This window comes from Pteronotus mesoamericanus, unplaced genomic scaffold (assembly GCF_021234165.1).
Source record: "Pteronotus mesoamericanus isolate MK-2021 breed Mesoamerican mustached bat unplaced genomic scaffold, CSHL_Meso_final contig_347, whole genome shotgun sequence".
Classification (NCBI taxonomy): Eukaryota; Metazoa; Chordata; class Mammalia; order Chiroptera; family Mormoopidae; genus Pteronotus; species Pteronotus mesoamericanus.
In genome coordinates this window covers 17,410,991-17,435,558 of record NW_026555137.1, presented here as the reverse complement: position 1 = coordinate 17,435,558, position 24,568 = coordinate 17,410,991, and the positions used below count along the sequence as shown (strand labels likewise).

At 41.1% G+C, this 24,568-nt stretch overlaps 1 protein-coding gene across 1 annotated transcript; it reads right to left on the bottom strand.

The window, feature by feature from the left end:
- Positions 1-204: 204 nt before the first annotated feature.
- On the bottom strand, positions 205-24,270 carry TSNAX (translin associated factor X). The gene is made up of 6 exons (XM_054576749.1): positions 24,058-24,270; positions 23,506-23,610; positions 20,735-20,849; positions 19,433-19,563; positions 6,018-6,145; positions 205-2,231 (listed from the first exon to the last, which is right to left on the bottom strand). Exons 1-6 carry the CDS (start codon positions 24,071-24,073, stop codon positions 1,854-1,856), a joined length of 873 nt encoding a protein of 290 aa, XP_054432724.1. The 5' UTR covers positions 24,074-24,270; the 3' UTR covers positions 205-1,853.
- Between the last annotated feature and the right edge of the window lie 298 nt (positions 24,271-24,568).

The following is a 24,568-nucleotide window of genomic DNA, read 5'->3' as shown; positions in this document are numbered from 1 at the left end:
TTCGACCGATGGGTTTAGAGGAATGAGAATGTGAGCCAGTTTTGGGGAGTGAGAAGTCAAGAGATGTCTTTCCTGACACTCTCCCGACCTCTGGACCTATTTTAAGAAATAATAAATCTCCCCATTACATTAGGTTTCCTGTTTGAGCCAGAAATTACACAACAGTTTAAGTATTTCTCAACAGAATCAAAAAATAAGATTAACTTTATGTTTTAGTATTTTATTCAAAGACTTCAGTTTTAAGCATCTGTAAGATAGTCATCAATCCATTATTATTTTACTTTTTTTTGTTTTTCAAGGAATATTTAATAAGGCAGATAATATATACTTTTCTAACATGTATGTTTATATTACAAAAGCTAACATCCTGTGCATTGGGTGAAAACAGCTTGCTTGTATACACCGAGCACAATTTTAAAAATACTGTAATTATAATTTCAGACTTTAGAATTTGAATAGGTGGTGCCAGCATTTTATTTTACTTTTAACATAAATTTAACATCAAATGGCAGAGGAAACATAAATATGTAATGAGACTACATTTCAGTGATATATCTTTGAATAGGGAAACCAAAAAAACTCACCGCCACCAAAACTCACCAACCAACCTAATTTATTAGGTATGCCTATGGGGTTTTTTTCCCTCCCCCTTCAAGTAATGTTTTGGGGAAAATTACATTTTCAAAGAATTGGCCCTTAAAAAGAGTAACTAATATTTCCAAAAATAAAATCCAGTATGGAGATTCTCAAAACTCCTAAAATCAAATGGAAATGTCTGCTCAAGTCAGTTTCACATCACAGGGAATAATCTATAACTAATTTCAGTAGGCAAATTCCAATCCTAAATGTAACTAGAGACTACCACTGTTATTCCCAACTGTGTTGACAATTGTCTTATTGCTGAATTGTACAGGATAAATTTTCTTTGGCAACTTTTTATACTATCATTGAACACAACTGGACAACTATAAAGGTTTGATTACCTTAGTATTTCAAAAATTTCAAAACTTCATTATAATTAAATGTAATTTCTTATAGATGCTAGAATAGGAAAGTCTCTAAACATGCCTAGTGTTACTATAACACAACAAAAAAGTTGCTAAGTAATCATTACTAAAAGCTTTTCAGTTGTATGTACAAGTATATAATTCAATTCAAACATCAGTGGAAATATTACGGTATTAGCTCCAATTCTCTGTCAGACTTTCTGTGATAAAGAACAAAAGTTAAATGTAGAAACTAACATCTGGCTATCTGTCAACTTTTCTGAAAGGCTGTTTCCAATGGATTCAAAATGACCTAAAGTAGTCAGATTATAATGTGAATTCTTACCACAATGCCACATAAAACTAAAGTATATTGGTAACTTAGTGATGTTTAATTCTGTTCTATGGAATAAGCCTATTTTAGAGGCTTGACACAATATTACCAAGAAATTTAAATGAAAAGCTCAAGTCACAGATGTGTAACTAAGAAACCTTTTCACATATAACAAAACCACCAACTTAAATTATAAATGGCTTCCACTAATTATTACCACGCAAAAATTCACACAAAGTCAATTAAAACAGATATGGCAGAAAGTGCTCTGAAGCATGTTCACATCACAAAGTGATGAAATTTAGCCAGCAAAAGTTCAAATAGGCATATATGCAAACATCTGTATGCAAACTTTCATGAGTAAGATAGAAAATGATTCATTTCAATAATTTTATGTACAGCTTGTATATAATTTAAAACAAGTACAACTGAAATTTTTCTATGTAAAAGCCACAGTAAAATCAAATAAAATACTAAATAACAGTCTTACAAACTGGTCTCTCTTAGGAGAATAATAACTGAGAAAGGCTATTCTAAGAAATGCCCTCTTCTTGATCAATCATTTCTGTTTTAACTGAAAAGACATCCGCCAGCATATGTTTCGGAATTTCTGAACCTCTAACTTTCAAGGCATAACAAGCATTCTCCACTTTGGCCAGACTCTGCTTCAAGGTATACAGCTTCTTAGAAACCTCGTACGGTCCAGTATTGCCGATGAATGAAAAGCCGTCATAAACCTGCCGTAAAAACTGGCTCACTTCAAAGGGGGTGTCAATGTCCCCGTTCCCCACACTGTTGATACACATCCGCATCAACTCCCCCGTTAAATCGGCCACTCCCAGGAGGTAATCGACAGGCGTGATCTTCAGTTCCCATGAATCAAACTGCTTCTCCTCCACATCAGCTGAGGGCTGGTGAAAAAACACACACACACACACAGAAAATTACACTGTGAAACGGAGTGAATATGCATGTATCACATTTACTTTAAGGTACAAACTCAACAGCAGATCAACCATACTAATCTCTAAATAAAATGATCTATTTTGCTTAATGACCATCTGTGATGTTACAAGAAGAATCCATGCCTTGGGCAGGGGGTTGAGTTAAATTAGTTCAAGACAATCTTGAAATCTAACACTGTATCATTATAAAATCAATTATTTCCAACTTCATTTGACATACAAAATAAAACATTCTTAACCAAGGCCCAGTTACTTTATTGCATGACAAGCACTTCCTCATCTGAATGACAAATCTCAAAGCCCTCCAAGTTTGTGATCAATGCCTGTTTTCCTAAGCCAAGCGGTCCCTTTCTGGCCTCTCTTCTGTCCCTACTGTGCACTGACCGTCCTCATTTATTACTCTCTGCCTACATCCTCCTCAGCTCCTTTAGACTCCTGTTCTTCTACTGCATCCAGCAAAAGCACCAGCCTGAATCAATATTAAAACCTATTTTTGTTAGTCCTTTACTTAAGTGGTTGTGTACCACTAAGCTGAAAATATAATAATTACATCTATACAGTCTGTACCACTACAAATTACTCACCAATCCTTTTACTTATTCTTAAATGGTCCTCTCTCCAGTCTCCTTAAACACTATTCCAACCTTCATTACTCTCCTCAGCCCCCTACTCAATCCCAAGCCTCTTCACTCTCAGTAGACAATCCTGCCTACTTTCAATGGCCGCATCGTCTGCCAGATCACCTAGCACAAGCTCTCTCAATTACCTTATGCCTATGAAAAAAAAACAACAAAAACAAAAAAACTTATGTCCACATCCATCTTTACCTTCTATCCTCCAGTCTCAGATGATGAGTTGTCCCTCCTCTTGTTTGAGGTTAACTCTTCCAAATGACCTTGACCCATCTCCTCCCACCTCTTCCAGGACCTTGCTTCATAAGGTGTATGCCCTTGGGCAAGTTATTTCATCTCTCTAAACCTCAGTTTCCTCATCTGTAAAATGGGATAACAGTACCTACCTCAGAGGTTTATTTCAAGGATAACATTTACCAAGTTCTTGGCATCATGCCCAACACAAAGTAAATACTCAATAAATGTCACCGTTACCATCATCATGTAAACCTCCTCTCTCCACATCGATTTCTCTCTATATATTGGATTCTTTCTGGAAGAGGTAACGCTTAGCTTGTTATTAAGAGTCTGTATGAGTCTCAGCTGAGAGTGCAGTTACACCGGAGGCTGTTTGAGGAGCGGACCTAGCTGCAAAGGCATGCAGGTAAGACCTGGATTGTACAGTTGAGGAACTAGCAAGCGATTTCTTTCAAGTAAAGTTTAAAATAAGAATTAGTACAGGATGAATCTAGGAGAGGACTATAAAGTGACAATAAGGAACGTGAACTTTATAGATAACAGAGTCACTGAGAATTAAGCAAGGAAATGACAGTCAAATTTGGCTGTTGTTAAGATCACTCAACACTGTTGGTTCAATCTTCTGAATATCAAGTATGAGAGATGGGGTTCAAGAAACCCCAGAGGGAGCATAGCGAGTTAATGACAGGGCTGGGTGCACATCCAAAGCCAGCTTCCCAATCCCCCTGATGCCTCTGAAATCACATCATGACATAAAATATCTGCTCTGTTTTGTTCCTATGAACTGTTGGAGAACTGGCTTGTTTTTTTTTTTTTAAATTGATTTGAGAGAGAGTGAGAGAGAGAAACATCAATTTGCTGTTTCACTTATTTACACATTCATTGGTTGACTCTTGTGTGTGCCCTGACTAGAGAACCTGCAACCCTGGCGTACTGGGGAAACGTTCTCAACGGCCGAGCTACTCGGCCAGGTACCCGGCATCTTTGTATAAAGGGTACCCCGGTTGTCCTAAGGGAATAAGGGCTGCATTTTACAGGTCCCTTAAGAAATAACTTTTGATTAAAATATTAATGTTTTTATTTCTATCATGAGACAGAAGGAACTCCCTGATCATAACTAAGAAGTTGATTTTTGGAGGAGAAAGGCATGTTAAAAAATTAACAAATTGCAACAAAAAGCAAGGAAATCAATTCTGTTTTACTGACTGATAATGGAAACTCAGAAAAAGAAAGCTACTTAAAATGTAGGTTTTCACGATGGATCTGAAGCATTTAGGGATAAAATATCATCAGATCTGTAATTTACTGTGGCTTAGCAAAAAATATTGAGATGAAGTAAATATGGCAAAATGTTGAAAATTAATGAATCCAGGTCGCTGGTACATGGGTGTTCATGTATTACTGTCTTTTCTTCTTTTCTGTATGTTTGAAATTTTTCATAATAAAATTTTAAAAAATTAAATGGTTTTCACAATATTCAACAGGAACATCAGAGCAAAATGTCTTCATCTCTTGAATTCCCAGAATTTTCAGCATCAAGAATCTTTAGCACTAAAAGGAAAAATTATTCATAACTGTGATCTTAACAATTTGAAAAGTGTATACGAATACTATGACACCACAGTCTTAGAATAATTTACTACCGAAATCCTGAACACTGTGCACTTACTCTTGGTTCCTCTTCACTGTCCGCCCTGATATTTCTACTATGAATTAGAGAGCTTTGTGAAAGGAAGTTGTGGTAACTTCACTAAACGATTACGAAGAAATTTTACTTCCCAAAACGAATTTCCTCCTTAATGAACTTCACATCATTTTAAAAATTGAGAAAATACATAGTAAGTTCCTTCAAGTAAGATTGTATCTGTCATGCCAAAATAAGTCTCAATTTTCAATATTAACATTTTAGTTAACATTCAAGAAAGCACTATTTCCATATCTTCTTCCATCTTCTGTCTCCCTAATTTTTAAATAATAAAATAAAGGGAAAAAAAGATGAAAAATAAAAGAAAAAATTTAATCTTATCTTTAAGTATACAGGTATCTCAGGAAATAGCAAATATTCAAAATCTTACCTCGTTGTCTAAATATTCTATCTTGAAACCCAGGGGAAAATAGTATTTATTTAAAAGTCAAAACTGCAAAAGTTTTTCCTTTCTTAATTCAGAAAAGCTATACAGTTTTCAAATACGAGCATCAGGAACTGAGTGACTAATAGGTCTCACCGTATAACATCTTCATATGAACTTTTATAATGACAGCTACCGACAGAGGACTTACATGCGGTGTGCCACACGCTGCCCACTCCAAAACCTTTACCTCAGGCCCTCACACACCCCTGCGGGCAGCCTCCGGGCACAGGGCCCCCGGGGCACACTCCGACCAGCACTGGCAGAGTGGACAGGGCACCGGTTTGGATTCGGGACACCTGGTTTCAAAGCGGGGCTGCCACCTTATTGGCTGCGTGGCTTTTGACAGTTACTCAAACTCTCTAAAAACCTGTTTCCGTCCTTGTAACATGAGGGTGATCGTTCTTGCCTAGGTTAACAGAAGGATGAAATGAGACAGTGCTTATAAAGGACATACAGTAGATACACAGTAAAGCCAAAATGAACTTACAGTAATCACTCAGTAAAGCTTTAGGTAAAGAGTATTACTCTCTCTCAACATACCCACAGTCGTTCTGTTCTACCCACTAACTAAAATACTCAAAAAGGCCATTTCCCTGACTGGGAATCTATGAAACCACACTTTAGAAAGAACATTTCCATCTCAGTATTCCTACCACTAGTAAATCTCCTACAATCATTATACTGTTATATAAACGATGGAATAAATATGAAATAAGGTTTTAAACTCTTACGGTCTTATTTTCTTTCCCACTGTCTTCTGTTGTAAATATCAACTGTTTATTAATTTCATCCATACTGATAAGTGATCGTGTTTTGATAAAGTGTTGAAAAGAGACAGCTTCCACATATTCCTGTAGTCCTGAAAAACCAACCAAGAAAATGACTAAGAAACAACCATTACATAATAAGAATGTGAAAATAAAAAACTTCAAATGGAGTTTTTTGCTAGGGGATGCCCTAGCTAAACAAAAGCCTAGTGGATGCAAACTATAACATGAGCTCTAGATTTGATGCTTAGAAAACAAAGAATCGCCTGTGAATGCACAGGGCGGCCCAGCACTGAACAGAGCAGCACTTCTGGGACCGAACCGCATACAGACAGCTCGAATATAAACGTATTCGGTTTCTTCTTTTGTGAGTCATTAGTTTTAAAAACCTACTCTCTTTCCTACAGAGAAATGTCAAAGTTTCTTAGAAAAAAAATTTAAGAATTTAAAAAAAGGCTTTATAAAAATCCTGACAGGCTTTAACAGAAACTATACAGATTATGTCTTTCTCCTGTAAGCAGCAATATAGATAATCAACTGAGACACAATTAAAGATCACTTTGATCTTTCTTAAAATGTTATTAAGTAAAAACCACTTTAAACAATGCAGATAAAAGTGTGAAAATACAAAATACTGTACAGATGATAAATTATAGAATTGTACACCTGAACCCTATATAATTCTATTAACTCAGGCCACCTCAATAAATTCAACAAAAATTTAAAAAGAAAAAAAGGAAATTCTATGAAATTCACATTGAATTAAAAATTTGTTAAAAGTCAAAAATTGTACTGTAAATACCTTTTCAAATATTTTAAAACAACTAAATTCTACAGCCACAATTTTCAATATTATTTTCTTATATTGTAACCTGTAAGTTGATACAGGGAAAAAGCATCTTTTAAATGAGTATCATTTTTGTCAGGTTAAGAAACTGCCTTAGTCTTCTTTTTGAAGGCTTTACTGTAAACACACGAATTCTGATTATAGAAAGAAAATCCGTAACTTCATCTAGAATCATCAGGATTTGTCTCCGTAACACTGCATGCGACGAAGTCCACCAAACGACGCCCTAGGGACTGACACAGAAAATCAGGCTACAGCCCTGACTAGGGTGAGCTCAGGGGGTTGGACGGCACCCTGCAAACCAGAAGTTAGTGGGTTCAATTCCCAGTCGGGGCACATGCCTGGGCTGCAGGCCAGGTCCCTGGCTGGGGGTGTGTTAGAGGATCGATGTTTCCCTCCCCTCCCCCTCTCAAATAAAATCTTTAAAAAAAAAAAAATTCAGACTAGACAGCCATAGTGTTGAGGAGGCTGACCACTGCGGTATGGTCACATCAAACGCCACACAAGGTCAAAGGCAAAAAGAGAAATGGATGATCTGGTTTTGCAGCAATAAGAGGAAACAACTAAATGAAAATATCCTGACCAATTTTGAGCTGCTGCTGATGATAAAGATCAGAAACTAGATGCCTTCAGCTGATAGAATAGGACGTGATAGAAAAGGACACTTTCATAAACCTCAACATGCTGAGAAATGAAATAATAAAGTTGAGTTTAACAAGTCAGATAACATCTTCTACATTTTCAATAAAAATATTTGCAATTTTAGTTTTATGAATAGATGACTACCCAGTTCCCTTCCCTAAAGACAATCTATATTTCTCACTTCCTTCCAGAAATAATTCACACGCACGAAAGCAAACAGCAAAACTCAAGGACATCTCTAAATTACGTTCTAGTGTGCTTATTAGCTCTTATGAAAGAGCTGAACAAGATGTGCGTGCCAGTATGCACAAGAACATTCATCATTACAATCATTAAAGCGTAAACTGGAAAAAAATAAAAAGAAATATCAGTAACAAATGTGCCACCTGACAACTTATTGTCCCTCCGTTCCACTATTTCGACAATGGATGTGGATCCTCAAGTGTTCCTCTTCTGTCAGCTGGCACGTCACACTTTGCCGGGGGAGGGCCCTGGAAGGCCCGCACAGGAGGAGAGCGCGCCTCCCCGGCTCTGGGGTGCACACCCACCCCAGCGGCCCTCTGCGGGGGGACTAGCTGCTCAAGGCGGTGAGTGCCATTGGCGTCTCCATGGGGGCGGCTCCCAGCTTGTCTCTGCGCTTTATTTCAACTTAGTCTGTGGCTTCTCATATACATGCTTTCATGATCCCATGCTATTCTGCCCCTAGGGCGACCTCTCTCAAATCTTTTTCTACCAGTAAAAAGAGTTTAGATGTTTTGATACACTCCAATTAAGGCAGCACCCTCTCTACCCACTATGTAAAACTTGTACTTTAATTATGTTCCAGTTGGCTTTGTATAATCACCCATTTTGCACCCTAGAACTTTGGAGGGCACAGATCATGCCTTTACAGCTCTGCTCCTTCCCCCATCCCCAAGGACAGCCCTTCATACATAGAAAAGACTCCAGTGTTTAGCAGATCGCTTATAACCATCCCGATTTCTCCTAATTTTTTAAAACTCAAAGTGTTTTGACAAAAATATTTTAAAATCTGGTATTCCAATGTCCAGAACAATCTCACTGTAATCCACTATGAAAGAAACACTCCTACAAGATTGAGGTTCAAATTGATGGCATCCGGAATCAGAGGGCCACCTGACTTGTTCCGCAGAGGGAAGAAAAGGGCCTATGGAACAAGAACGCTCAAATCTCATCTGTGCTGCCAACCTCTATTAATGTCGGTGGCTATCAAATATTACATTTGCAAAGACACCGAAAGTCACTACTTAAGTTGTCTTTGGGATGTGTTTGATTCAAGTTACTTCGGAGATGAAGTGGCCATTTCTACTCCATAGAAATTAGGTTTCATGATATACCATAGAGAAAGTTCAAGGACATCTGGCCCCAAACATTGAAAAGCATTTTTGGTCACATTTAGGTAAAAGGATGTTTAAACAAGCTATGTTTCAACTTGATGAAAAGGACATCCGCAATTTTCAGTGAATAGTCCCCAAGGTGAAAAATGTCAACCTACTGCCATATCCCATCAAACAATGCCTTCCCCTTCTGCTTTTGCCTTGGCCTAAATCCAATCAGAATTATTTACAGACACAGCTGCCAGTAAGAGACAAGTTTGCAGGTTGCTTTTATGTAATGTTATTTTTCTCCTTGTTCTTCTATTAGAACATATACATGGAAACCCAATGAAAAGTTCCTGATTATTTTTACTTATTCTTATAATATTTAAGCAATATACATCTAATCCAAAACTCCATCAAACACCATACATGAAGGCGAACGGACAAGAGGTTTCATTATAAATTCACATTTCATGTCTCCACTTTCTTTCCAGGCTTTCAGTGTTTTAAACAACTGTCTGCCGTCCACCCCCAACAATTCCATGCCCAGGCATGTACCAAAGAACCTGTATGCCCACAGAGATGTGCAGGCAGACGTTCGCTCACAGCAGCATTGCTCACCATAGCCAAAATGGTGGAAACCACCCAAATGTCTCTCAGCTGACGAACAGATAACCAAAATGTGGTACAGATGTACAATGGAACAAGATTCAGCCATAAAAAGAGATAAAGCACTGATACATGCTATGACATAGGCGAACCCGAAAATATTATGCTGAGTGAAAGAAACCAGGCACAGAAGGCCATCCTGCATGGCTCTGTGTGCGTGAGATGTTCCAGAACAGGAAGTTCCGTGGGAGGTAGGTTAGTGGTTGCTTAGGGTTAGGGTATTAGGGTTCAGGAAGGGAAATACGGAGTGGCTGCTAAACGGATGAGAGGTTTACTTCGGGGTGATAAACATACCCTGGAATTAGGTAGTGGTGGTAGCTGGGTATCAAGGCTAACAACCTCACAACTATACTAAAAACCACTGAATTATGTAATTTAAAAGTTAATTTTATGTTATGTAAATTATCTCAATTTTTAAAAATTGCATTTTTTAACAATTTGTAAGACTACCACCTGGCATTTTTCAAAAGCTGGCTTTACCAGACCATGAAACGTTAACGTAAAATAGCATCTATGTTTGATTCGTAAGTCACCCCAATAAAAATCTATTATCAAATAAACGGTATGTTGAAAATAAGCATATCTATATGCCTTAGTCTTGTGCAGTATGAAAAGTTCTATTACCCATAGCAAAACTAAATTCAATTCCACCAACCTGCATTTTGCCTACTTTGGATTTTGTCTACCTGAGCAGCGCTTTTACTTTAGCCCTGAAGACTGTATATTGAACACATCGGCATTACTGGCTTGTCCTCCAAAACGAAAACAGAATTTAACACACATGTTAATAATTCTGCTAAATTCCAGAAGGGAAGAAAACAAAACACTTGTAAACCTGTGCCAAACAAAGTAAGAAATACCCCCCATAACCATATTATATTTAATTTTCAGAACCCACGAGATTGCTATTACTGTTCCCGTCTTACAGGGAAGAAAGCTGAAACTCAAACAGGTTGTGAGCTTGGTTCCAAGGTCATACAGTTAAGGCTATCAAAGCAAACATCGAAACCGGGGCCTGATAGCAAAGCCTCTCTTTCCACTTCCCCTCACCGAGCAGGTTTCATCCACGGCAAGCACGCGCGACTGAGTTCAGACGTTAACAGCCCTGTGGAAAATCTTCTGAATCCCCCAGCGTGACTCTGAACACCGAGGCCGCACACTCGCTCCCCATTTACTTCATCGCTGCACGAGCAGCCCCTTCACCAGCGCCCCTCTGCACTGTCAGCTCTGTCTACGCCCTGGGAGTGAGTTGCAGAGTTTGGGGTTGTTTTTACATTGTATTTATTTATTTTTAGAGAGAGGGGAAGGGAGGAAGAGAAACATCGATTGGTTGCCTCTTGAACGTGCCCTGACTGGGCACCAAACCTGCAACCCAGGCCTGTGCCCTGACCAGAGCTTGAACCAGTGGCCCTTCGCTTCACAGTCAGGCACTCAGTCCACTGAGCCACACCAGCCAGGGCCAAAATATTCTTAACAGGAATATAAGTTATTACATATTTCAATATAAGCCCCAATTTTTAAATACTTCTTTTCTTCTGTTACATTGTTACAATTATAAAACTCCTTAGCAAGTAACATAAGATACAGCATAAATTCTTCATCAATTCATTCTGATAACTCCAGTCATTTCTTGATTTTTAGATGCTGCCAGGAAGACCTCTTGTTTGATGTGTTTCTCGAGCTACATGAAGCCCTTGTCTGAGCCATGACTTGCTACTGGGTCCAGCATCAAACTTTTCCTTCCTCCGCTGAAGTGACAGGCGACTGGGGACCCTGCCCGTGCTGGTATCCCGCCGCCGGCCTCCACTCCCGCCTCCGCCTCTCCCACCAGTCAGCGGCTCTCCGTTCCTCTCTCTTCTGGCCTCGGGGGGCAGAGGGAACAGGAAGAGAATGCAGAGGTCTGTGATGTCGCTGGTTGGGGTGGGACGCAGGACAGACCCCTCGCCCAGACCGCCTCCCTGTGTGCAGACAGCTGCCCCCCGCACGAGGGGCGCGCCTCGGAGGGGCGCGGCTCCCAGAGCCCCCCAGCCTGTTACCACAGCCTGCGGGCACACGCCCTGCAGGAGACCCAGAGTTATTTTTGTTTTATTTTTCTGTATTGTTCAGTAACAGCTGACACACAATAATTAGTTTCAGGTGCATGACACAGTGATTAGACATTTCTGTATCTTAAAGGGATCGCCCCCGTAAACCTAGGACCCATCTGACACTACACATTGTTACTACAGCGGACTCTCCCCCGGGCTGCACTGTGCCAGGCCCATGACTCTTCCGTGACCGCCGGCGTGCACGTCGCTCTCCCTTTCAGCTGTTTCACCCAGCCCTCAACCCCCCTCCATCTGGCGACCATCAGGTTGTTCCCTGTATCAGAGTTCAGTGAAAACACCTGTTTTTACCCCCAGTTCCCAGTAACCTTCCCGAACGCTCTGTGCTTCTGCGCTCAGGGCCCTTCTTTTGGAGGTTCACAGAGGAGGGCCACAGCTCCGCAGCACAACGCAAATACCCTCCTCCACCTCCGACTTAACAGAAAGCAACTCGCTGGTCTCCCCAACCAAAAGGAACAGAACTTCCGCAGCCTGCCCTCGGCTGTGGCGCACAAACCGAAACGTGCGTACTGTGGGCTGAACGATGTTTCCCCCAAGTTCCCGTGGAAGCCCTAACCTCTAGCACCAACTACGAGGGCATTTGGAGACAGGGCCTTTAAAGGGTCCTTAAGTTAAAGGGAGGCCCTTAGGGCGGGTCCTCATCCAATCTCACTGGAGTCTTTAGAGGAGGTTTAGGAAACAGGAGAGAGGACAGGGCTGCCCACACTTGGAGGAAGACCGAGTGGGGACCTGGAAAGAGGGGAGCCTTCGGTGAGCCAAAGGGAAAACCAGCCCTGCCAACAGCACCTTGACCGTGGACTTCCAGCCTCCAGAACTGCGAGAACATAAAACTGCTGTTTCAGCCACCAGTCTGTGGCAATTTACTATGGCGGCGCTTGCAAACCTCCTGCAGTATCTTGGACTCACAGTGCCTGCTTGGCTTCTGAGATAAACCAGATACGCTGAAATCTGTATTATTAATTAACTTCACTACTCATCACAGTTAATAATATACTACTTACCAGCAGAGACAGAGGCATGAGTCTACCCCAACCACCGCCGCGGTGCGCCAAGCCGCAGCCACCTACCTCTGCCCCGTCACCCCAGGGCAGCTGCCCAGCCAAATCCCAACCATGGCCCGTCCCGCTTTCCACTGCACCCACTCCTGTTTCTACACAGGGGAGACCCCATTTATTGATCAGGTTAAACTTTCAAAAGTGATTAACGATGGCTATTAAACACTGCTGGTTAGGCTCCCACCTCATTGCCTCCAGTCACCCTCCTGCCTCCAGTCTCCCCCCGCCCCGGCCCCCTCAGCACGTGGGAAAGTGAGGCCAGCGAGCAAGAGTCTCCTCAGCTGCCCGCCTCCACGCCCACCCTAACTGCCCACCTCACAGGGGAAGGCTTTCCTCTCACATGAAGCTCATCCTCTCTGGGTCCTTCAGGGAGACTTTTCCATCACACACTCTATTCCGCTTCCTTTAGCTAAGGTTCCCAGGACCCGTGTCAGACTCTCCTGGGACAATCGTATCCGTGTCTCTACATCCAACTACAGCTCCTCGGCTGACGACGCCAGGGCTGTGACTGCAGACTCATCCTGCACCTTGAGCTCTCTAGACCCACATGTCCAACTGCCTCCTAGGTGGCCGGCCACCTGCATGCCCCCAAGTCTCCAACTAACCACACCAAAACCCATCGTCTTCCTACTTTCTCCTCCTAACAAGAAACATCCCCATTCAACCAAGTGGCCAAACCAGAAACTGAAAGGTTTTCTAAGACTATTCCCTTTCCCCTGAACTTAAAAAAAAACAACAAAAAACCGCCCCCCGCACCCTGAAAGCATGCGCCCCCAACCCCGCCGCTCCCACCAAGCCGCAGCCCGTGCGCGTCACGCCCAGAACAGCCGCCACAGCCTTCTCACTCGCCTCCCTGCCTCCAGCCTCCCTCCAGCAGCACAAAGGCGCAACGGAAAGCACGGGCTTAGAACGCCGCCGAGGTTCCAGGCTCAAAAGCCAATTCAGTCTCTCCCTAGCTACCTAAACTAAGGCAAATAGGTTCGTCAACTGCACTGCACTTCAAGATCCTCATCCGTCAAGTACAAACAGCAGCCTACGCCATAGGCTTCACACAGAGTAACATGTCCGCATCTGGTACAAGGGCCCTCCTCTGCAACTGCTGAGTTGCACTGAACAGAGAAGAATTAAAATAGGGATGACAGGTATTAATTTTAATTAGACAAGATTTTATAACTTAGAAAGCAGTGGGTTTTTTTTGTTCTTTTTTTGTTTTTGTTTCAATGTATTAACTCACAATCAAAAGAGGCCATTATTATTCCAAAATGTTACCCTAGTCAAACATGCAACATAACTGTAAGAAGTAATAGGTGCCCCAGCTGGTGTGGCTCAGTGGGCTGAGCACCGGGCTGCAAACCTAAAGGTTGCTGGTTGGATTCCCGGTCAGGGCACATGCCTGCGTTGCAGGCCAGGTTCCCAGCTGGAGGTTAGCAAGAGGCAACTAATTGCTGTATCTCTTGCACATTGGTGTTTCTCTCTTTCTCTCTCCCCTCCTCTCCCTGTTCTCCTCTTTCTAAAAGTAAACAAAATCTTTTTAAAACAGTAATAGGTAACTTATGTCAATGGATCGCTACTCTCTGTCCAATTACAGCATTATAAATTAAGACGGTCTGTCAGGGAATAAGGACCTCTTTGACTTGGTGCTGATGTCCAAAATGGAGTGAAGCAACTCTCTTCCATGTTCCCTACTTAGCCCCATCCTTATCGACTAACAGACGGAAGCTCAAAAGAGCACCTTTCTGAAAGAGGATTTCAGAAAAGCAAGAGGAATGTTCAAAGGCAAAAAGAGAAACTGAGCTAAAGGACTTTCATATACCTGGACAAGCTATGTAATGTGTACCAGACATTTACCTAAAAAGAACATGTATAAACTGAGTTCTTTGTAACCAGAAAATGCCTATAGATATTTTCCTACAGTTATAGTATTCATCACAGAAGTTTGCAGTATGATATATACACTTACTAACAGTCACAAAAAACTGTTTCCTGAATCATCTCACATTTAAAAGCAAATTTAAACTACATCTATTTTACTTATCCATGTAAGCAAAATTAAAGACCGTACGAGTGTCTTTAACCAGTATAGAATCTGAGATCTTCAAGTAAAAGCCTTTGGCTTTGGAGAAAACAATTAGAGAATAAAGCTCTAATACCAGCTATCGGGGAGAAGGTGGTCCAGCAGACCAGGCAGGTCAGGTTCCAGCCCAATGTGGTCACTGAGTGTCTTTACAAAATGAGGAAGTGGGGCCAGATGTCTTCAAACCACTCCTTCAGTTGTACAATTATTTTCAAATTAGGCAAACGAATGCTTTCTGACAAAATTAAAATATACTCAGGAAAAATTTAAAATTCACTAAACCAAATGGACATCAAATTATATCATGTTGGGCAGAGAGGAATTAACTGTTCATCAAACATAATTATAGTATCGGGTCTGAACTTTGTGTCATGCATCAAAATGTCTCACAATGACAACTTTCATTTTTACAGTGATAAAAACTAAAATATACATATGAATGTTATTTTTTTCTCGGATATAAGGGACATTTCCCCCCAACTGTTAATTTCTCAATACAATTTCTCAATACAAAACAAAAACATGATAGGGCACAAAAAATGTCTCAGTGGCTTATTTCAAGCAACTAATGGTCCGTTCATTTGTTTAACCATCCCTTGGGACCATCTGTAATCTACTCCGATAAGAAGTGTGCAGAAAACAGACCTAACGTTGTGTTGTTCAGTTATTAGGAGGATGCTCAGTGTTTGGGCTCACACAAGTGTCCCTCAGGGAAACGCTCTGCGTGCCATTAGCACGGTGCCTAATGAGGAAAAGCACAGAACTCCTTTAGTTCAGTGCCAGAATTGTTTTATCTTCAAGTCAAAAGAACAACTACTTGGAGTAACACCAAAACAAGCATTTAACAATTACAAGCAGCAAGCTATTCATAAGCAACATATTGTTAATGCTACTCTAATTATAAATAACCCTATTTTATCAAATAAAATATCTGTCAGCAAATTTTTAAGTCCCAGATACCTCTTCGTTTGACTGATTTACTCCTTAACTTTAAGAAAAAAATCCTTATTGCTTTAATTTAAACAACCTTGTTTTAAAGATTTCTAATGGAAAAGTGAGACTTAGGGAATTTTTACATTTTTGACCCCTGAGTAGGTAATCTTCAAAGAAAACTTACGAATCGTAAACAAAGGCCTGAAACAGAATATGGTGTTTATAATCCTTCTCCATGACACAGTGAAGTGGGAACGTCTGGAGAAAAGACTGCTTCCCTTCTATCAGTGCCCTACCTAGCTCTTCCCGAGTGCGGCGTTTCCTTCCTGATACAAGACTGCCATCGAGACGGTATTACTGATGCAATTTCCTGATGCAAAGAACTGTTCTGAAAAAGGAGCTAAGTAGTCAATACTGACTTTGTTTAAAAAAAAAAAAAAAAAAAAAGAATTATAAATTACAAACAGTAAAGTGTTTGTAATTCATATAAACCTTAAATGTCTAACTTGATGAATTTCTGCTATGTGTACACCTATGTAATTCCACCCAGATAAATACATAACATTTCCGTCACTGCAGAAAGTCCCCTCCTGCCTGTCAATAACCCCTGCCCAATAACCTCTACCCCGAGATTTACTTTGACTTTCTGAACTTCACATAAATAGAATTACACAGCAGGTACTCTCTCACATCTGCTACCTTTGCCCCAGAGAACGTATGTGAGATTTCTATGCGCTGCTGCGTATGTTCACCACCTGTTATTGCTGTGTAGTGTTACCTTGTGCAGCTACACCACACTCTCCATCCTCCTGGGTGCCTAACAGGCACCTGGGTCACTTCCCAGTTTTAGGATATGACGACAATGACAGCTGTGATAAGCTTTCTCACATAACATTTGGTAACGTAAACCTCCCATCTCTCGGGTATATACCCAGACGTTACCATAAAGTAGGCAAATATCTTTAGCTAGATGTTGCCTAAGTTTTTAAAAGTTATGTCATGGTGGTGAGTGAGTGGCATTTCATTATGAACTAACTCTAGTGAATAACGACGTTGAGCATCTTTTCAGATGCTTATCAGCCATTTGACTATGTACGTTTTTTGGGGCCTCTGTTCAAATTTTTGTCCATTTTAAATTCTTTAAATAAAAGATTTTATTATTTTTATTTAAAGAGAGGGGGAAAGAGAGAGAGAGAAGTATCAATGTGTGGTTGCTTCGTGCAACCCAGGCGTGTGCCCTGTCTGAGAATCGAACCAGTGACATTTTGATTCGCAGGCCAGCACTCAATCCACTGAGCCACACCAGCGAGGGCTCAATTGTCTTCTTTTTGATTTGTAGAAATTCTTCATATATCCAACATATGTATTTAAATGTGTTCTTTCAGATTTCAGCTTGCCTTTCCACTCTTGTTTCTTAACTATGTAAAAAAATTTTTTAATTGATTTTAGAGAGAAGAAAGGAGAGACAGAGAGGGAGGGAGGAAGAGAAAGGGAGGGGGGAGGGAGGAGGAGGGGGGAGAGGAAGAAACACTGATTTGTGGTTCCATCCATTTCTGCATTCACTGGTTAACTCTTGTATGTGCCCCAGCCGGGGATCAAACCTGCAACCTTGGCTCATGGGGACGAGACTCTAACCCACTGAGCTACCTGGCCCGGGCCACCTTTTCACTTTCTTAATGATCTCTCTTGATAAAGAGCATTTCTGAATTTTAGTGAAACTCAACTGATCATATTTCTTTTAGCAGTTAATGCTTATTTGTGTCATTTAAAAAAATCCTTCCTACGACAAGCTCACAAAGACACTCTCACGTTTCCTTCTAGAGGCCTATTCGAGCTGTCACTCTCCCCACCTTCCCAGCAGCCTCTCCTCTCCCAACCCGCCCAGTTAGTCAGTCAAGGATGCACCACGTGACAAAACAAATGGAATCCATTAGGTCTCTTTTATTCTGTGTGCTATTATTTAAAACACCAAATCCCTGCTAGTAAATTCTAACTTGCGAGGATGGGAATGTGTCTCCTTTGGGAATATATTATAGTGACTCCTCATAGAACTGTTTATCACTTCAGTGTCTAATGACAATGACACGCCCCGTCCCATGGCTCTGGCTGGCATATGCAGACCCTCTTACTGGCAGCAGCTACCGTTACTAATACTGTGCTGCATATTCGAAAGATGCTAACAGAGTAGATCTTCAAAGTTCATCACAAGAAAAAGGCTCTGTAACGGGGCACAGAGACGGATGTTAACTAGACTTACCATGGCGGTCATTTCACAATATACGCAAAACCATGTCATTAGACTGGACACCTGAAACTAGTATAATGTATGTCCATTATACCTCAATAATATAATTACTGAACAAAAAAAAAATGAAGACATTTCAACACACTACAAGTCAGCATTTCTGAAAAATCAGTGTTGAAATTTTAAACGTTTAGACTACACTGGGACACATACTGAGCAAATACGAAATGAACTCATTTCCCACTGATCTGACTTCAGTGGGAATTGACCTGCGCTCAGTGGAATCAGCATTTGATAGAAAGAAACAGAACTTTCATATACCTCTGGTAAATATCAATAAACCTTTGACTTTATCTTTGCAAATTTGGGACATGTGTGAATTATACAGTATCTGTCCTGTCAGTGAATTCATATTAAAAAAAACAATGAAGCCCCGGCAGAGTGGCTCAGTTAGTTGGAGCATTGTCCCGTACAAAAACAAAAGGTTCCAGGTTCAATTCCCCAGCAGGGAACAAACCTAAGTGGCAGGTTCGATCTCCAGCAGGGAGCATACAGGAGGCAACCAACTGATGTTTCTCTCTCACGTCAATGTTCCCCTCTCTCTAAAATCAATAGACATATCCTCAGGTGAGGATTAAAGAAACCAAAACAATGCATTTATGCTACTGTTGACCCTTGAATAACACGGGTTTGAACGTGCAGGTCCACTTATATGTGGATTTTTTTTTTTCCAATACGTACAGTACTGTAAATGTATTTTCCTTATGACTTTCTTAATATATTTTCTCTAGCTTACTTTAAGAATACAGTGTAGAAGTATAATACGCATAACATATAAAATATGCATTAACCAACTGTTTATGTTTCCGGGAAGGCCTCCAGTGGACAGTAGGCAATCAGCAAGTTCTGGGAAAGTTTTACATGAATCTTTGACCACTGGGGGTGGGAGTGTTGGCTGGCACCCCGAGCCTCTGTGCTGTTCAAGGATCAACTACAGTTTACAAATGGTGGTAACCACTGAGTCCAGGATGCCTGGAACTTTGAAGATGAACCTAAAACTCAGGGCTATCCTGTAATTTCCAGTGTGGAGTCGCACTAGGAGGAATTTGGGTCCACTAGGGATATATTCTCCTTTACGAAGCGACTAAAGCTGAAACTTAGAGCCATCAGTCAGATAGACTTGTGTTAGAAAGTGAGATGTACCTTGTCTGAATTCACCCTATACACTCGAGATAAAGTAACTGAGAAAACAGTTACTAGGAAACAGGCTTTTATTAAAAATTTATCAATGACTATAACTGCACAGTTAGACAAATGTTTTTGGATTACCTTTACATTACCATTCAGCAGTCCCAACTTTTTAAAGTCAATAACATTTTTCCAAGTACCAATTAAAATTCATGCAACTGACATATAAATCATGTAACGCGCTATTTTAAAAAATGCTAGCACTGAGGAGAGCCTAGACTTACCTGTAGTAATAGCTCTGTGGAACTGATGCATGTCTTCTCCTGAGAGCTCCTGCGCCACCTGCAGTATCTTTTGTCTGACACCTTCCAATTTAATCTCTGATTCGGTCAATATATCTTCCATATCAGGAGCGCTATAATCAAGATATTGGGAACTTTTAAAACAGCCAGATGCTTTATAGTGAAAAACTAAAATAATCTAATTATCACTTAACACCGACCTAAATAAATACTCTTCATACTCAGATACTAACTGAAATTTACAACCGATTTTATAAAAACTATTTAACATGAAAAGTGCTATAACATACTCTTAAGTGAAAAGAGCATGCAAAGTTTTATGTATATTATAATCATAACTATAACAAAGCTATGTTCATAAAAACACGACATGTAGAGATGTCTGCTTTTAGTCAGGATGGAGTAACGTGGACAGAAATGATCCTCCCACCATAAACAACTAAAAAGAAAAAATACATACAAAACTATGATTTTCAGACACTGGACAAGAGGCAGCCTGGGACAGTGAACGCGGAGAGAGGTGAAAGAGAGGACACAGGCCCCACAGGCTGTCCTGTCTCAGTGCCTGGAAACTTTCCAAGGGACAGTGGAGGGACGAGAAACCTACACGGAGCCTAGGAGTCTCCCCGAGAATGTATTTTGAACTGAGTGAAAATGAAAACACAACATATCAAAATTCATGGAATGCAGCTAAAATAAAGTATACTTAGAGACTTAAAAGGGAAATTTATAGCACTAAATGTCTACGTTAGAAAAGAAGTTTCTTCTTTGATCTCAGCTTCCACCTTAAGAATCCAGAAAAAGAGGAGCAATTGAATCCAAAGCAAGTATACAAAGGGAAAAAATAAATCAAAGGTAACATAAAATAGGAAAATAGACAATGTCAATGAAACCAACATTTGGTCCTTTAAGAGCAATTAAATTGATCCAGACAGATCAGTAAAAAGAGAGGACACAAATTACCAACACCAGGGTTGAGAGATGTCTCTAGAGATCCTACATAAATAAAAGTATAACAAAGAAATATCATGAGATGTGAAAATTCCTTGAAAGACACAAACTACCAAAGCTCACTGATGAAGAAAAAGATATTTACCTATATCTATAAAGAAAATCTTTATTGTTAAAATCTGCCTGCTAACATCCTTGATCCTAACATTGACAAAGTCAGTCACAGAATATTCTAACAGCTAGTTACTGTCCAGTGAGGTATCAAATATTACAATTATACAAAACATACCAAATTGTACCCAATTGTAATAAATTTTAAAGATATTTACTCACCTTGTAATCCTATGGAGCAGAAAAATTGTCCTTTTACTTTCTACAGTTATATCCCGACTAAGTTTTACAAGTCTCTCATATTTATCATGTCTTGCATCAAGTTCCTGCTGAAATGCTAAGAATACATTATTATGACCATAAGCATGCATAGTCTATAATTAAAGCCTATCAAGCAATACTGTTACTCTGCATGATAAAGCAACTATTATTTACTCAATAAAGAAAACACAATCATACTTATTGTTAAAATACTTGGAAATCAAAGACTCTGTTAGTAACCAAAATATTCTTTCTTTAAATCAAGGTATGCTTTAATGGGTTTTACCACTCAGAGCCTTCTAATGAGATGTCCATACTGTTAAAAAATATGTGGTGTGGGAAACAGGAGCTTATCAAAAAATTATCACATGTAACTATTTTAAAAAATACTTCCAACTATCTAAGTAACAAAAATTTTTACAATTATTTTACCACATACAATATAAATATCCCCCCCCTCAAATAGAACTTTTAAATTAGAAGTCTCTAACTTTTAAATAACATCAACTTCCTTAATTTTCAAGCCCTAGTCATTGAAACACCAAAAGCAACGTAAGCCTCATAACCGCTTCATGTGAGAAGCATTGTCACTCTAAGGACCTAGCAAAGTGCCTGTCCTGTAAGGAGAACATGCAGTAAGTTTATTTTGCAAGAATAAAAAAAACAGACCTTAAATAAACTATAAGCCAATATGTATTTGACAAGGACCTAAATACATGTGTTTTTTTATTAAAAAACATGGTGTTTTATTATTGAGATAATAACGAAGCTAGATTTTGCCTAATATTCAAGGCAATCAAATGTTTTTTTGTTATTAATACATTAATGACCGCTGTGAACTAGATACAATGAACACAAAGTTAAAGGAGACGGTTCCTATCCGCAAGGAGCTTATTAGCACAGTATGAAACGGAGATACACGCAAATAAAATGTGGTCATCCTATAACATAGTCAAAAGGTTCGGTAAAGTGAGAACCACATTTTTCTTCTTCCCTAGCACATGTCAGAACTACAGTAGATGCTCAGCAAATACTTCATGGCTGAAAGGATGAATAATGGACGAATGAATGCAATATTTGTCACCAACTGTGCTGGAGAGAAATGTCAGAAAGGTTTCAAAGGGAAGAAGCTACTTGAGCCAGGTCCTGAGCAAACCCACAGCTCATCAGATGGACCCTGAGCACCTTACATCGGAAGCAACTCCAAGCACAAGAAACTATGTGCGAAAGGCAGGCAGAAACAGGACACGGTATCACGTGCGGGGACACAGGCAGCTCTCTGTGGAGCATGTCAGAGGATGAGAGTGGACATACTCAGCCCATTGCAATTTTTCCCGAAATCAACAGCCATGATGAACACACTCTCGACTCAATTACAACTAGTTGTCTTACATCTCTGGAGAGCACAGTAGGAGCTGTGCTTGTTTTCAAACATGGCCAGAAATTACGTGACTCTTCCCTTCAAAAAGTGGAACCTAATTCCCTGCCCCTTAAATATGAGGCAGAGCTTCTAAACTGCCTCACTGCTAACCTATAAAATGTAGCTGAGTGCCAGATTACAGTGTCTGAGACCAGGCCTAAGGGGATCACGGATTCATCCGTGCTGTGTCTGGAGAAAGCCAGATGCCACACCGTGAGGACACTGGAGCAGCAGCAGACGGGTCCGCGTGGAGAGGACCCGAGCTGCTCGTTGGCTGATGCCCTAACTTGTTTATGGCCAAGGGTCCCGCAGGCCAACCCAGCCACCAGATGACTACACAGTAGAATCAACTGCTAAGCACCTCTCAGGTTCCTGAACAGAAACTGTAAGGTGCACGATGTTGGATGAAGGACAAGAATTTTGTTTTTGTTCTGTTTTGAAATGAGGAACAACTCGACCAAGTTAATATACATTGAATACATATCTATCTATTGACCCATCCACCCAAGATTCACTAGGAGATAGGAGTCCCCACTCCGGGCAAAGTGCTACAGTCAAAACAAAAATACAGTCCATCTTCAAGAGTCTAGTTGAGGAAACAAAACCAATACACATTTAAGAAATTAATTAAACACCTGTGCATATATATACAATATATATACCTGATACACACACACACACACACACACACACACACACACACAAAACCCCCAATACATAGTCACGGGCCATGTAATGACGCTCTGGTCAATGATGAACCTCACATACAAGGGCAGTCCCATAAAATTATAATGGAGATGAAACACTCCTATTGCACAGTGACATCACAGCCACTGTCACTTCGTAATGCGACACATTCCTCAGTGTGTGTGGTGAGGCTGGTGTAAACAAACCCACTGCACTGTGAGGCCTATGAAAGCAGAGCTCCAACAAGCACAGCAGAAGCCGGACCACCCAGGCGCGTAAGTGCGCTCGGCGATGATGGCACAACCGCGCCGTCACCAAGTGGGACTGTGTGTGGGTAGCTGATATATTTTATGTATCAGATACACACTAAGTTCTGGTTACGTGGCAGGTCTCACATCCATGACACAATGTTTACCTGTGGACCGGTAATAGGGAAAACAAAAAAAAGCCAAGACTTTCCTGGCCAATCTAGCATCATCCAAAACCTCCAGAAAAAGTAAACTATTCACATACGCACATCGTAAATCCTTAGAGGCTGTTCATCTTGTGAACAACAATGGCTAAACAATCCTTGTTAAAACGTCCTTAGTTCTCTTCCTTGGTCAACTGACATTAGAGAACTTACATTTGAAGGCCAACATCACAGGTGAAGATGAATTAACATCCTTCCCTTCTCTTCGCTGGTTATGTGGGAAATTGTCATGCTTCCTTTTCCTGAACCCTCCTGATCCTTACGTAGAGAAGGAGAAAAAAGTTAGACAGGCTCTTCCAGCCCAGGAGGTGAAACAACGTAACGCAGGCAGGCAAACCCTTCCTTCCTTAAAGCCAGATGCCCACAGAGCCCTGGCCTGGGAGGCTGTCTCAGCCGACTGACGGGAAAGCCTTGTCCCTTTCCCCCAAACCTCAAGCTCGCTAAGCCAAGATACCACCAATAGGTTCCTTGCTCTGGTACAAGATGGAGTAATTACCCAGCTAAGATTTTTAAAAAGCAGATCGTGCATTTAAGGAAAATAAGAGGTGTTAGAGAGGGCCAGTGTGGCCGAAAAGGTCACCAGGGCCGGCACCCCCAGCCTGCAAGGGGCGAGGGCATCCCTCGAGAAAGAAGGGGAAATCCGACAAAAAAACTAAAAGTCCCCCCCTTTGGATAAATAACGCCCAGCGCTGTTGGGGACGCCACCTTCTTTGTTGCTCATGGCGTCACGGCCTACGGTGAGATGAGCCCAAACTGAGCGCCTCCGAGTTGGGGGAGCACGTAAGGCGAAGGCGGGAGAGTCTGCCGAGGAGCCCTTTGCATCCGCTGACGACAGCGCACGGGCCGGAAGCGCGCGCCCCCAGCCACTCAAGCCTCTGCCTTGGGTCTCGCACACTTCCGGCCTGCGTCCCAGCCTCGCCGCCACTGGCTCCGCCCCTCGTGTGGCCCGGGGGACCCCGCGCACGCGTGCTGTCATCGCTCCTGCCTTCTGCCATGCCTGGCGCCAGAAGCGACTCTGCACGCTTCCCTGCAGGCGCTACTAATAGATAAGATGGTCTGCCCACCTGGAGGTGACGTCTGTGTGAAGATGGAAAGGCGGCGGAAGATGTATAAATGAACGTGATTCTTTGCCTACGGCGCCTTTGAAACACCCTCGCGAGCCCGCACCGTGGACCCAGCCTCCCCCGCGGTGCATAGTGGGGCTTGTAGTTCTCCC

Excerpts from the sequence above, each read along its gene's own strand:
- TSNAX (XM_054576749.1), bottom strand. Across the intron at positions 20,850-23,505 it reads TGTGATGTTGGCCTTCAAAT|CATTTCAGCAGGAACTTGAT; the intron begins GTAAGTTCTCTA and ends ATGTATTCTTAG. Across the intron at positions 2,232-6,017 it reads GTGGGAAAGAAAATAAGACC|CCCTCAGCTGATGTGGAGGA; the intron begins GTAAGAGTTTAA and ends TTTTTTCACCAG.